This window comes from Sorex araneus, chromosome 2, assembly GCF_027595985.1.
Source record: "Sorex araneus isolate mSorAra2 chromosome 2, mSorAra2.pri, whole genome shotgun sequence".
NCBI lineage: Eukaryota > Metazoa > Chordata > Mammalia > Eulipotyphla > Soricidae > Sorex > Sorex araneus.
The window spans coordinates 16,082,273-16,096,837 of record NC_073303.1 but is presented as its reverse complement, the minus strand read 5'-3'; the positions used below and the strand labels follow the sequence as shown (position 1 = coordinate 16,096,837).

Sequence of the window (14,565 nt, the reverse complement as noted above, 5' to 3'; positions counted from 1 at the left end):
ATCCTGTTGTTCATTGATTTGCTCGAACGGGAGCCAGTAATGTCTCCATTTGTCCCAGCCCTGAGATTTTAGCAGCCTCTCCTTACTCATCCTTCCAAACAATGCCATATTGGAGGCTCTTTCAGGGCCAGGAGAATGAGATCTGTTATTGTTACTATATTTGGCATATCGAATACACCACAGGGAGCTTGCCAGGCTGACTCCAGCTGACTTCATGGAGTTTCACAAAACATGTTAGTAAACCTTCATATAAGAGCTTAAGGGCTCCAGGATGAAATACAACAATCTTCCCACACCTTTTTCTAAGGAAACTTTGTTGGGCCATTTTAAGCATATTATTCATAACAAGCAATACAAAATTAATTGTTTCAGTTCTGCTTTGGGGGGGCACAGTTTGGGATTTGGGGTGGAAAAATTTTAAATACTATGGTGGGAAGGTGCCATGGTGGTGGGATTGGTGTCTGAATATTAAATGCAATAAATTATTGTGAACAACTTTATAAAAATAAAATAAAATTTTAAAAAACCCACCTCCATCCCAAGAACAGATGATTGATTAAAGAAACTCTGGTACATCTATGCAATAGAATACTATACAGCTGCTAGAAAAAAATGAAGTCATGAAATTTGCTTATAAATGGATGTACATGAGAGTATCATGCTGAGTGAATGTTAGTAAGAGAGAGACAGATATGCACTCATTTGTGGAATATAAAAAATAAACACATAGTATGAGACTAATACCCAAGGGCAGTAGAAACAAGAACCTGGAGGACTGTCCACAGTGGGAAGCCTGTCACAAAGGCTGGGGGAGAGGGCAGTTGGGATAGAGAAGGGACCACTATAACAATGGTGGTTGGAAGGGATCGCTCTGGATGGGAGATGTGTGCTGAAAGTGAGGGTAAAGGACCAAACACGATGGCCTCTCAGAATCTGTATTGCAAACCGTAATGCCCAAAAGGAGAGAGAGAGAGAGAGAGAGAGAGAGAGAGAGAGAGAGAGAGATGCCTGCCCTAGAGGCAGGGTGTGAGGGAGGAGGTGACAGAGGTATATGGGGGATATTAATGATGGGAAATGTACACTGGTGGAGAGATGGGTGTTGGAACATTGTATGACTGTAAACCCAATCATGAAAGCTTTATAAGTGTATCTCACAATGATTCAGTTAAAAAATAAATAAATAAGGACTGGAATGATAGCACAGGGGGTAGGGCATCTGCCTTGCACGCGGCCAACCCGGGTTTGAATCCCAGCATCCCATATGGTCCCTCGAGCACCGCCAGGAGTAATTCCTGAGTGCATGAGCCAGGAGTGACCCCTGTGCATCACCGGGTGTGACCCAAAAAGCAAAAATAAATAAATAAATGAGTAAATTAATAAATAATAGCACTGTCATCCTGTTGTTCATCAATTTGCTCGAGCGGGCACCAGTAATGTTGTGAGACTTGTTGTTACTTTTTTTTTTGGCATATCAAATACGCCACAGGTAGCTTGCCAGGCTCTGCCATGCAGGCAAGATACTCTCAGTAGCTTGCTGGGCTCTCTGAGAGGGGCAGATGAATCGAACCCGGGTTGGCCGCATGCAAGGCAAACGCCTACCCGCTGCGCTATCACTCCAGTCATTATTATCCCTAAAAGCTACCTTCTAAAGTCTAGTCGAAGAAAAACTCACCTATCATCTTGTAAGCATTAGAAACCAACATTAAAACTGCCAGGAGAGAGAAGGGACCACTATGCCAAAGACAATTGGGAATGGTCACTCTGGGCAAGAACTGAGTGCTGAAAGGAGGTGAGGGGACAAACCTTTCAGCACATGCATTGCAAACCATAATGCTAAAAAGGAGAGAGAGAGAGAGAGAGAGAAGGAAAGTGCCTGAAACAAAGGCAGGTGAAGGGGAGGGAGACAGGAGGGGAATTGGGGACATTGGTAGTGGGAAGTGTACACTGGTGAAGGGACAGGTGATGGAACATTGTATGACTGAAAACTGAATAACTATCTCAGATTGATTCAATTTATATAAAACCCTGCACATTCAGGGGTCTGGTAGTACAGCGTGTTCTACCCACTGATTAGTACAATGGGTAGAAGGCTTGCCTTGCACACAGCCAACCCAAACTCAATCCCTGGCATTCTGTATGGCTCTCCGAGCATGGCCAGGAGTGATTCCTGAGTGTGGTGCCAGGAATAACCCGAGTACTGCCAGGTGTTACCCCAAAAAAATTAAACAAAGAAAAACATAAAATAAAACTGCCCATTCAGCTCCGTTTGATTATGGAAATTCAAAACCTTCTCAGAGAGAGAATAGAATGTTTCTGGGATTGTCCCCCCACACACACGAGACAAAAAAAAGGAAAAAAGAAAAACAGACACTTTGCAGCATAAGGGAATTTTTAGAAACTCGGAAAACACAGGATAAGTTGAGACCGCTTTAGAAAGTAAAGATAGGCAAAGAAGGGTAAGTCAATTTTTTTTTTAAGAGAAAACAAGAAGCAAAACCAACGAAAAAAAATTTTTTCTTTTTTTAAGAACTCTTCAAAGACATTGATTCTGGCAACTGTGTTCTAACCACTCTCAAGCTTCCAGGAACTAGTATGATACCAGGCTCGTCTGGGCTTGCCCTAGGACACTCCTGATTTGACACTGGCAACCTCATATCTTGTAATATGGTTTGGTACTGGCAAACTCAGACAGCTTGAAGATTTCCCCCTCAGTAAGACGTTGTGGGGAGCAGGCCTTCAAGCATATAGCTTGCCATCAAACATTCACTTAAACATGTTGAGAAAGCCATTTTACAAGAGCAGGAGGACAGGGACATTTTTACCAGAGCAGGATGGTTAGCCAGCAGGAACAGACAGACAGGACTTGACATTCCTGGGGTAGGCTTGTGGCTTAATGATCAGCCTTCTGGATACCAATTGTCATCGCCCCTAGTTGTTCCCAGGTGCCACTACTTCCTTCTACTTTTGCCTAAAGGCCATGATACAAGTAGATGGAAGCTTAAGCATACAGAAGCTCTGTGGAGTTACAATAAAGCAGCTTCGGCTCCCGTGTGTGTGTGTGTGTGTGTGTGTGTGTGTGTGTGTGTGTGCATGTGCGTGTGTGTGTGTGTGTGTGTGTGTGTGTGTTTGTCCCCTATCACTCTCGCACCCTCTCCTCATGTACCCCGTTGTCCAGTTCCTCGGGGCGGGACAAGACATGGCCCAGCTCTCTACAGAGTGACTAAGTCGTCGGGAATGGACGAGGAATTCACACAGGGTCAACATGGGAATTAACTAAGCTCCCAGGCTTTAGGGGAAAACAAGCTGGCGGAGCCTACAAATCCTCTCAACTTGTCAGCTTCTAAAGAAACTTCAGCCATCAAAGGGCGCTTACCAGAGCAGTACAAATGCGCAGAATATACTTTTACTAATTGTACCTGGCATCTCCTAAGCACATATTGAAATCTTCCGGCTGGCTAACAGAATCCAGTTCTAGAAGTGGATATCACACTTGGGGGTCAGGGCCCTGAACAAAATATTTTTTTTCCATTTTATACCAACAAAGGATTCTTTCTCTCTGAGATTTTTAGAGGGTCAGTTTAATGTCATTAAATATTTCCCAAACCCAAACCAAAAAACTCTCCTGAAAACAATGGCCTCTCAGACTACAGAAGGCCAAAGGGGCAAGCCATCTCTTCTTAACATGTTTAGAAATTAAAGCCAGAACATCATCGATTCACTGAAATTTCAAACTGTCAAGGTAACAGGAAACCCACTGTTCTCCAAACAGATTCCAGCAAATTTAGATTACAGATTCCAAAGGGAAATAGCAAAGAGGAGCAGGGGAAGGAACAAGGTTATGAGTGGAAAAGTTTGGAAAATTTTGATCCAGCCAGAGCTGCCAGAACTTCTGTGAAATTTGGACTAAGGAGTTCATGTAGGAGTAGCCCTCTGAAAAATCCCAGATCTCACAGGAAAGTTGTTTTTCTTACCATCGTGAACTTGAAATGCCAAGGTCGTGATCTTCTGGGTGACAATCATCAGGGGGCTGAAAGAAAGAGAAGGCCATCGGTGGGGACAAAGTACCAACAAAGGAAATGATGCTCGATTCTTCTGCAGGGTAGGATTTCCTTTGAAGAGAATTGCATAAAATGCAAGCATATTTGTACGTGGGTAGCCTCTGATGCGGGTGATGAGGGCCGTCAGCAGTAACATAAGGTGGCCGACGAGATGGTGCAGGGATGAGCCACTGGCCTTGCATGCAGTCAACCAAGGTTTGATCTAGCCATGTGGTCCCCCGAGCACTGCCAAGAGTGATCTCTGAGCACAGAGTCAGAGTAAGCCCTGAACACCGCCAGGTGTGACACTGTCACTGTCACTGTCACTGTCATCCTGTTGCTCATCGATTTGCTCGAGCAGGCACCAGTAACATCTCCATTGTGAGACTTGTTGTTACTGTTTTTGGCATATCGAATACGCCATGGGGAGCTTGCCAGGCTCTGCCGTGCAGGCTAGATACTCTCGATAGCTTGCCAGGATCTCCGAGAGGGGCAGAGGAATCAACCCGGGTTGGCCGAGTGCAAGGCAAATGCCCTACCGCCGTGCTAACACTCCAGCCCTGGTGTGACACTGAAAAAAAAACAGATGAGGGCATTGATGGTGGAAGTTGGGAACTGTGATGATGTCACAGAGAGGCAATTTGCATGCATCAAAACCTTAAACTTTGGGGGCCGGAGCGATAGCACAGTGGGTAGGGCGTTTGCCTTGCACGCGGCCGACCTGGGTTCGATCCCCGGCATCCCATATGGTCCCCCAAGCACTGCCAGGAGCAATTCCTGAGTGCAAAGCCAGGAGTAACCCCTGAGCATTGCTGGGTGTGACCCAAAAAGCAAAAAAAAAAAAAAAAAAAAAAAAAAACCTTAAACTTTAAGACTTGTAAACATGTGACTTAAAGTATAATAATTAAACGTAAAATAAAGTTGTGGAGGGTTGTGGGCACTTGATGTTGGTGCAATAACTGCACAACACAACTATAACCATTAACACTACTATAACCATGTGACCTAACTTATAATTAAAGAGATACATAGTTTCTTTTTAATTTTAAACACCATGATTTACAAAGTTGTTCTCAATACAGGCATTTTGGATATTCAATGTTCCACCACCAATCCCACTGCCAGTGTGGCCCACCAATGTCTCTCGTCGGCCAGCCACCTTCCCAAGCCTGCCCCTGTAGGAGGCACAAATAAATCTACTATATATTGCATGTTGTAACAAAATGGCAAATAGAATTACCAAAAAATAGACCGATAAAAGTCAATTTGTGATCACTATCATATCTCTCAATGGTGTCACTAAAGTTATTGTCTGAGTATTTACTAAGCTGGTTGATGCTGGTTGAGTCTTCTGTGTTATTGTTTACACTCACTGAGTTTGTGGGCTCCTATGCAATTTTTCCATCAAATTTGCTGTGCTCCCACTGGGCTGTCAGCACTGGGAAATTTACAAAAACACTGACTTCCAAGCAAGCACGTTTTATTTCTCTTCCAATCACTTAAGTAGATAGTAAACACTAAGCAAGATGGCCCTAGACAGTCCCTCTCATGCTGATACTCCAAGTGCAAGGCCATGGACCAGCACAGTGGACACGACCTGGGCTTTGGGGGATGCAGAACTTCAACCTCTGCCCCAGACCTAGAAAATGAGAACTTGCATCTTAATGAGATCTCCAGGAAGCCTAACACACGTTAAAGTGCAACAGCACCGAGACCTAATCCAGAACTCTGCTTCTACATGGAGAGAGCTTTTTATCGCTTCTTCATTCCAATTATGTTCTTCTGTGCTTTGTTCTATTAAATATGATTCTTCCATGAACAAGTAGTAAGAGATGTATTTGTAAACCGCAGTTTCCTGTAAGTAAACAAGTCTCCCCTCTCTCTCTCTCTCTCTCTCTCTCTCTCTCTCTCTCTCTCTCTCTCTCTCTCTCTCTCTCTCTCTCTCTCTCTCTCTCTCTCTCTCTCTCACACACACACACACACACACACACACACACACATTCCACCAATCTTAATTTGAAAAAAGTATCAAGAGCTCCCCCATCATGTGACACCAATATGCATCCAGGTCATAGGGCAAGAATTGTTCTTTCATATGAGCCTGGGTACAGAAGTATGTAAAATAGGCTTCCAGAACTGGAGAGACAGTGCAGGAGGTAAGGCTCTTGCTTTGCACCTGGCTCCACCTTGGTTCCATCCTCAGGGTCTTTGGGCACATTCATCTAATGTAACCTGTTCAATTCCTGTCTGTGCTTCTACTCTATAGATATAATAAAACAAAGCACTTAGCTCCAAAGCAACTAGCGACCGTATCAGGCTACTTTAAGACATCAGGGTCACTTCAAAATACTATTTTATTCCTCAGCAACATCCTACATAAGATTTTTAAACCACAATTTTAGTGTCAAGCAGACTTTCCTGTGAGGGAGAACTTGCATTTGCTTGCTTGCTCATAATATAAGGCATATTGGTAATGAACGAATTTATGATTTATATATCTTGTGGACTTCAGGTTGGTAGGTTCTGGGACTCTGCATTTATTTTTCACTGACATTATCCAGGTAGATAGATTTATGCAACCAAGGTACTGTGCAGTCATGGTGGTAGGGAAAAAAATAATGCCACCTGTGAGAAATAATAATTGAACTTTGTGTGGCTCCTAATCACGGGCCCCTGAAAGGAACCAGCCCAGGGCACGAACCCACTGGATTCTAGTGGAAACTAACCCCAGCAAAAGACAAGGAGTCTGCAATGCAACCCCAAGCTCTGCAGAGTGGGGTCAGGAAAGGGGCAGGCAGAGCTGACCGCCCCACCCACTCCCTCACTAAAGGGAGCCCTGGTTCTGGTTGGTAGGGATGAGTTCTGGTCCAGGGACAGTGCAGTGGACAGGAAAGCAGCAGACGTGCAGTGGTCCCAGGGGTGGGCATGTAGAACAGATCACAGGGCCCGGTGACAGCCACCCCACTGACCTGATAGCACCTGTCACCAGAGACATCTCCCCCTAATGGCAAATGCTTCCTCCCGACCACGTGCATGTGGTAAGTGACACATGGAACTTTATGTAGCACAGGGGGGACTCGGCAGAGAAAGTGAGTTAATGATTACACATTCCATGTCCTGAGATGCTGAAACAGATGAGATGTAAGTCTTTGACTTTGAGCTAACATCTACACTTGTGCACAGTATTTCAACCAAGTTTGATGGGAGGCGCTACTTGATTGAAGTTGCTGGAAAACACCGAAATAGGGACTGACAGAGACATGAATTTTTTTACTCGGTCACTAGGGAACATCTATTAAGAGCCAGAAACTCTTGGAAGTCTGAGAGGAGTGTACATTCTTCGTAGATAATTCGGTCTGCTGATTACAGACAAAGGAGCATTATCTGCATTTGAAAAATAATTTTAATGGTATCACTTCCAGTTAAATAGTTTTTTCCTTACTGTCAACGTTTCTATATTCTGCTACCAATGCACATCCTTTAAAAAAAAAAAAAGTTAATTCCCACAAACTTTCAAGGAAAATTTTGCACCAATATCTCACAATAGGGCTGGAGCAATAGCACAGTGGGTAGGGCATTTGCCTTGCATGCGGCCAACCTGGGTTTGATTCCTCTGCCCCTCTCAGAGAGCCCTGGCAAGCTATCGAGAGTATCTCGCCCACACAGCAAAGCCTGGCAAGCTACCCATGGCGTATTCGATATGCCAAAAAGACAGCATTAATATGATGTGGAGAGAAAGAGACACTTAAAACACTGTTGGTGGGTATATAAATTGATGCAGTCATTATGAAAGTGGTATAAGAGATTCCTCAATGACTTAAATAGAGGGGCTGGAGTGATAGTACAGCAGTTAGGGTGTTTGCATTGCACGTGGTCAATCTGGGTTCCATCCCCAGCATCCCATATGGTCTCCAAGCACCTCCAGGAGTAATTCCTGAGTACAAAGCCAGGAGTAACCCCTAATTAAAAGGAGTAATCACTGGGTGTGACCCAAAAAGGGAAAAAAAACTAAAATAAGAGTTAAATAAATTCCTGATGCTCCTATTATCCTACTTTGCATACCTACCTAAAGAATGCAAAACTTCTAACTCAGGGCTGGAGAGATATAGCACAGGGGATGAGGAACTTGCCTTCCACACAGGCCATGTTACCAACCTCATTTAATCCCAGACACCACATACGATCCCCACAGCATTGCCAGGGGTCACTGCTGAGCACAGAGCCAGAAGTAGCCCGTAACCACCATTGAATATGGCCCAAATTTTTTTATCACACTGAAAGAGATATAGGCAATGTTCATTTCAGCATTATTTTCAACAGTCAAAAGCTGTCAGCGACCTAAGTCTTCATCAACAGATACAATTAGGTGGTAGAAAAATACACCAGGACATATGAACACCTCGTCAACCCTAAAAAGATGAAATCCTGCTGTTGAGTTACAATGAAGAAGGACATAGAGGGTTTCATGCTGCTTGAAATAAGTCAGATGGGGGAAGAAACACTGCATGATGTCACTCACATTGTGTACAAAGAAACACTGTCACTGTCACTGTCATCCCGTTGCTCATCGATTTGCTTGAGTGGGCACCAGTAATGTCTCTCCATTGTTACTGTTTTTGGCATATTGAATACGCCACAGGTAGCTTTCTAGACTCTGCCATGCAGGCGAGATACTCTCAGTAGCTTGCCAGGCTTTCCGAGAGGGGAGAAGGAGTCGAACCCAGGTCGGTCGCATGCAAGGCAAACGTCCTACCCGCTGTGCTATCACTCCAGCCCACAAAGAAACAAAACAAGTAAAACAAACAAAACTCAAAATTTAAACTAAGACCAAATTAGAGTCACCAAAATAGAAGGGAGAAGAAGAGTGACTTTATTGAAGTTGCGAACAGTCTTCCATCAAAGGACCACGGTGCACACAAGAAGTTTACAAGAACTGTGGTGGTGCTGTGCTGGGCACCAGTCTTCTCCTTCCTGCAAGGTGGAATGGGGCAGCAGCTGGTTATCAAGTAGGATGGGAGAATGTGTCTGTCATGACCTACTCAGAGATAAGCAAGACATCCATGACTCTCGAGATGGGCTACTTTTCCTATGAAGAACAAGATGATCTAATGTGGGTTTATACATTTTCTCTGGGAACAACTCACCTCAAAACCATAATGGTGCAAAAAGAAAAAAAAAACAGCCAAGGTAACACATACGTTAAAAGGTGCCTGACTGCATTTCAAATATAAATAAATGAACAGAGGCAGATGGAGGGACAGAAGGTACGTCACAATTCAGCCGACTGAGCTCTCAAACCTCTGACTCACCTGCATGCTCTCATTCATCCTCTGATTTAATCCCTCACTGGTGACTCTGACCTGCATGTTCGATCTTCACCCACCTGAGGCCAAGTTAGCAGCCAACTCCTCACCACAGAGATACTCACCCTGAGAAATCCGTTGTGAGAATTCCGTAGTGGAAAATGTATATGCGGCTGATGTGGCATAAGGTCAGGTATCCCATTGCTACGAAAAAGGAGTATCTGAAACCACAAAGACAGAGTCCGGTTATTACACATGGCAATGGTGAGTAGTCAGTTTCCCCTTCTTTCCTTTCTCACCCTCACATGCAATTGGTCACTTATTGCGAGTCCCACGGGGTCAGTCCACCCTCGGGCTCACCCTCTTGCCTCGCTGTCACACCCGCTGTACCAAGTCCCTCCCTGCAGGGGCATTCAACCTTGGCAGCATAAAGAATCCTCTGGGAACTTTCAACACTGCGGACACCAGGCCCCACCTGGAGACCTGCTGGGTTAACTGGTACAGGGTGCGCCTGGCAGCTGTTCTGCCATTGTGCCACCAGAGCTGCGAGCCACTGACCTGGAAGGTCTCACATTGAGTTTCTCCTCTTCACATTCCAGTACTTCTACACCAGGTCTTTGAAAACACAAATCATCACCACCCCGCCCACCACTCCCTTCCTGAAACACTGTGTTCCCTTGGCTTCCGTTCTTGTTTTGGCGTCAATGTGTTAAACCATCAATACACACACACACACACACACACACACGCACACACACACACACAACTTGAATTGAGAACATACATCAATTTGTAACTATGAAGAACTTGATTCCAAGTAACCACTGTCTCTCTTACTACATTGAAGCTTCAAGAAGGCAAAGGTAGCTACGTGTGTTTCATTCACCATAGGCAGCTACTATGCTGAGTAAACTAAATAAATGTCCCTTTTCTTAAAAGTCTCAATGGATCCCACCATCTAATCAATCAAAATTCCTGAATACAGCATGCAAGTTACTTCTCTCACTTTCAGATTATAGAGGATGGTTCATTTTCCACAATGACTCTATTTTCAGGCTACAAAATTTTCTGCAGTGTCTCTCCTCTCTCTCTAACTCCTTTCTCCATCCTGTCCCTGAGCTGGGAATCATTCCGATAAGGCCTATCAGTCACTCTCTCAATGCCACTTGGCCTGGTTTGGCTCAATCTCTCATCCCTTTTCCCGTCCCCAACCTTCGCACAGGCCATTGTCCCACTGCCTGGATTTCTTAAGCGTTTCACATGAACAAGTAGGACACGAAAGTGATCTATACACATGGATGTTTTCCCACTCACCATGACCATGCCCATTTCAAGTCTGACTTGACACATAGGGTTCACTATGTTGAAATGAACTGAAATGAGTATTCTCCACATTCTACATGACTCAAGACTTCATCAGATAAAGACCTAAATTCAGGAGACATGTTTTTTGTGAGGTGGAGACAAGGGAGCACTGAAAGTGCTCAGGGCTTACTCCTGGCTCTGTGCTCAGGGATCACTTCTGGTGTTGTTAGGTTCTGAGGACTGAAATAAGGTTGGCTACATGCAAGGCAACCTTAACCCCTTTATTCTCTCTCTCTTTCTCTTTCTCTCTCTCTCCCCTTGGCTCCAGAAGGTATAACTTTTAAACATGTATCAAAACATGCATTGTGATATTAAACCATACTCAAATTCATACCAAAATAAATCAGAAAGGACTCAATAACAACCTAAGGAAGAGTAAAGTAGGGATCATAAACATTCATTTGAGAACAAGAAAGAAAGGAAGAAAGAAAGAGAGAAAGAAAGAAAGAAAGAAAGAAAGAAAGAAAGAAAGAAAGAAAGAAAGAAAGAAAGAAAGAAAGAAAGGAAGGAAGGAAGGAAGGAAGGAAGGAAGGAAGGAAGAAAGAAAGAAAGAAAGAAAGAAAGAAAGAAAGAAAGAAAGAAAGAAAGAAAGAAAGAAAGAAAGAAAGAAAGAAAGAAAGAAAGAAAGAAAGAAAGAAAGAACAGAGAAGTATGGGGGAAGTGCCATAAGCTCAACCGTACATCGAATTTTGAGTTCATCTTACTATCATTTGCAAACAAAGAAGATACCATTTTTAAAATTGTGGATTGTGTACGTTTAGAAAAGTTCTATCCTTAACCCATTTCAAACCAAAAAGCTGGTGAACGAGCAAACAACTAAGCCAGACCAACCCCCTGATGAGTTAACAGGGAAGGAGAGAGGAATCAGACCTTTTGGATTCCAGCCCCTGTTCTCTTTGTCCTGACAGTTCCTGAGTCTTAAGGCAGAAGCACAAAGCATATTCCAAAGACAGATTCTTTCAGGATCCCTTCAAATGCAACCATGCCTTCCTTCCTCTGTCTCTTCCAAAGGAGCAAGATTTATACCTTCCCCCGCCCTCCACCCAGTGACAACAGCTACTACAACTCAGCTGCGGTCATGAGACCTGACTATCGTGGCTGATGTCAAGAAACTGTGCCCAGTTCAATGGGGCTATAAACTCATTGCCTTGGGAATACTGAAAAATCCAAGGAATCCAGGCTTAGTAGAGTCAGTGTTTTGGAGACAGACCAACAGAAGTTCAAATATCAGCACTGACAAAGCTAATGCAGTGTGAAAATTTCTAGATGAGTTCTTTTTTCTTTCATTCTTTCTTTGGGGGGGTGGGCAGGGATGTGGGGGCCATACGAGGTATAACAGGCTATTCCTGATTCTGTACTCAGGAATCTGGCGGTGCGCTGTGAACCATTTGCAATGCTGGGGATTCTAACCAGGGTCAGCTACCTAGAAGGCAAGTGCCTTAACCCCTGTATTCTCTTTGGCTCTGAGACCAAATTCTTTTTACTGAATCGCCATGAACCACAAACCATGAAGTTGTTCACGGTTGAGTGTTAGTGCTAAGCCAGGGCAGCACCAACTGAGGCGCGTCGATGTTGCATGAAGTGATTGATCAATCGGTCAGAGTCACAGAGATAAGACACCCGAGAGGAATATAAAGAGCATGGAGTGCCAAGACTCGATCTGGCTCGAGGCGAAGAGTGACTGCCAGAGGCCACCTTTAATTCTATTTTTAATCAGTTACATCCTAATGACTTCATCACAGAGAAAGACTAACGAGAGTACAAACAGTTATAGCATGAGCATTCGTCAAAAGAACATCAGGGGTGCTGGAGCACAGCAGGTAGGCTGTTTGCCTTGCATGCGGCCGACCCGGGTTCGATTCCCAGCATCCCATATGGTCCCCTGAGCATCGCCGGGTGTGACCCAAAAAGCAAAAAAAAAAAAAAAAAAAAAGAACATCAGGGTAATCAGGGTATACATTGTCTTGTCAAGGCTATGTGGTTACGATTAAAAACGTCAGAGGAAGATATGGAACTGGGCACGTAGGCTGTACAGATTACATCTCCCACATTCTTGTGGTTAGTTACACAGAGGGCAAAGAGAAGGCTCATACAGATACGTGAAGGTCAATCCAGATTAAGGATGTATAAGACAGCGGGAAACTGCTGCCTCATACTGCCAAGAAAATGTATGACTAGGCGGGTGTATGAGAGCATGCTGTACATCTCCGGGTCACTGGAGTCACAAGGTTTAGCTTTCCCACTTAATGTGAAAGTGGGGCCTCAGTTCTATTGCTGCTTTCAGGGCAGCATCCAGAGGCTCGTCCTAACGTCCTGGCTTAGCACCAACATTTGAGTTTCAGGCATTCATTGTTCCAACACCCGTCCCTTCACCCGTCCCTTCACCAGTATTCACTGCCCCTACCAATATCCCCAGCTTCCCTACAACTTCCCAGCCTGTCTCGACAGCAGGCCCCCTTTTTTTTTTTTGCCTTCTTTCCCTTTTCTCCCCCCCCCACACCCCCATTTGGTCACTGTGGTTTATGATACTGTTACTGATAGGGTATCATGCATATCGCTTTACCTCTTTTCAGCACCCAGTCCTTACCCAAAGTAACCAACCACCTGCCTCTATCACTGTCAAGTGGTACTTTCCCTGACCCAACTCCCCCTCCACCCCCAGGGATATGCTTCTTATTCAGGACAGTTGTCCTGCTCTTCCTTTCTGTTTCCTTTGGGCATTAGTATTCCCCTGCTATGTTTCTTTATATCCTGCATGGGGGCAAGATCATTGTATCTGTCCCTCTCCCTCTGACTAACTTCACTCAGCACGATACTCAAATTCTTACCCTTGGCTCAGGGGATGGAAAAAGGAGAACAAGTCACACACACTCAAAAAATAAAACACATGAGATTGTGCTCGTAAGGGGAACAAGTCCAAGCTATCACTGCATCCTCCTTTTTATTTGATAGGTGAGAAATGTGAGGTACAGAGAAGCTGGTGGACTTGTTCAGACTCCCCAGGATGGAAAGAATCAGACTCTCTGCCTCTCTGGAGTGCCTTCCCGGCTAGAATAGGCAACACTCCCCTCCTTCAGGAATTCTCAACACCACGCCTAACCCCTGCCATCTGGCCACCTCACATGGGAAGAGAAAAAGGCAAGAAGTCCCTCTGGCATCTTTCTTTTTCATCTCATGACAGAGCCCTCCCCTCACGCGTGATCACTGCATTGTTGGCATGATCAGAGCGTGTCTGCTAACTGCTCAGCTTAGCCAAGCATCAGAGTTCCCATTCCTGGCCAGGATATCCCAAGCTTGGCCAAAAAATCATTGACACAGTGATGGGGCTGGAGCAATTGTACAGCGGGTAGGGCATTTGCCTTGCATGTGGCCGACCTGGGTTTGATTCCCAGCATCCCATATGGTCCTCTGAGCACCGCCAGGGGTGATCCCTGAGTGAAGAGTGAGGAGTAACCCCAGTGCATTGTTAGGTGTGACCCAAAAAGCAAAAAAAAAAAAAATCATTGACACAGTGACCTGAGATCTGGCATGGAGCAAGTGTGTATGTCTGTCCATGACCCTCTGCCACACAGACCCCCCCCACTCCATTGGCAAGTGTGGGGGGGGTCACTGAAAGATCTCAGTTTGTAGAGGAGTGGGGAATGTGCACAAGGCAATAGCATTTTACTAACGGGACGGCTTCCAAGAGAAAGTTTGGGTAAACCTGGGCATTTTTCACTCCCCACTGCAAATGGCCTATGTCAAAGTAAGAAATACGTGGCCCAAACCCGTTCTTTCCAAAGGAGAAACAGGGTTTTTCTCCTTCCCTTCTGGAGTACTGACACTACCCTCTTTCAAGGAGGGCCCTTACTTGAAAGGGA

At 44.8% G+C, this 14,565-nt stretch overlaps 1 protein-coding gene across 1 annotated transcript in view; it reads right to left on the bottom strand.

Annotated features, from left to right (window-relative positions):
* MBOAT1 (membrane bound O-acyltransferase domain containing 1) overlaps nucleotides 1-14,565 on the bottom strand; it is a 112,339-nt gene that overhangs the window by 28,404 nt on the left and 69,370 nt on the right. Inside the window, exons 4-5 of the mRNA XM_004613937.2 lie at nucleotides 9,466-9,561; nucleotides 3,972-4,027 (exon numbers count right to left, since the gene is read on the bottom strand). Coding sequence (XP_004613994.2) covers nucleotides 3,972-4,027; nucleotides 9,466-9,561 — 152 coding nt within the window. The remainder of the gene's footprint in view (nucleotides 1-3,971; nucleotides 4,028-9,465; nucleotides 9,562-14,565) is intronic.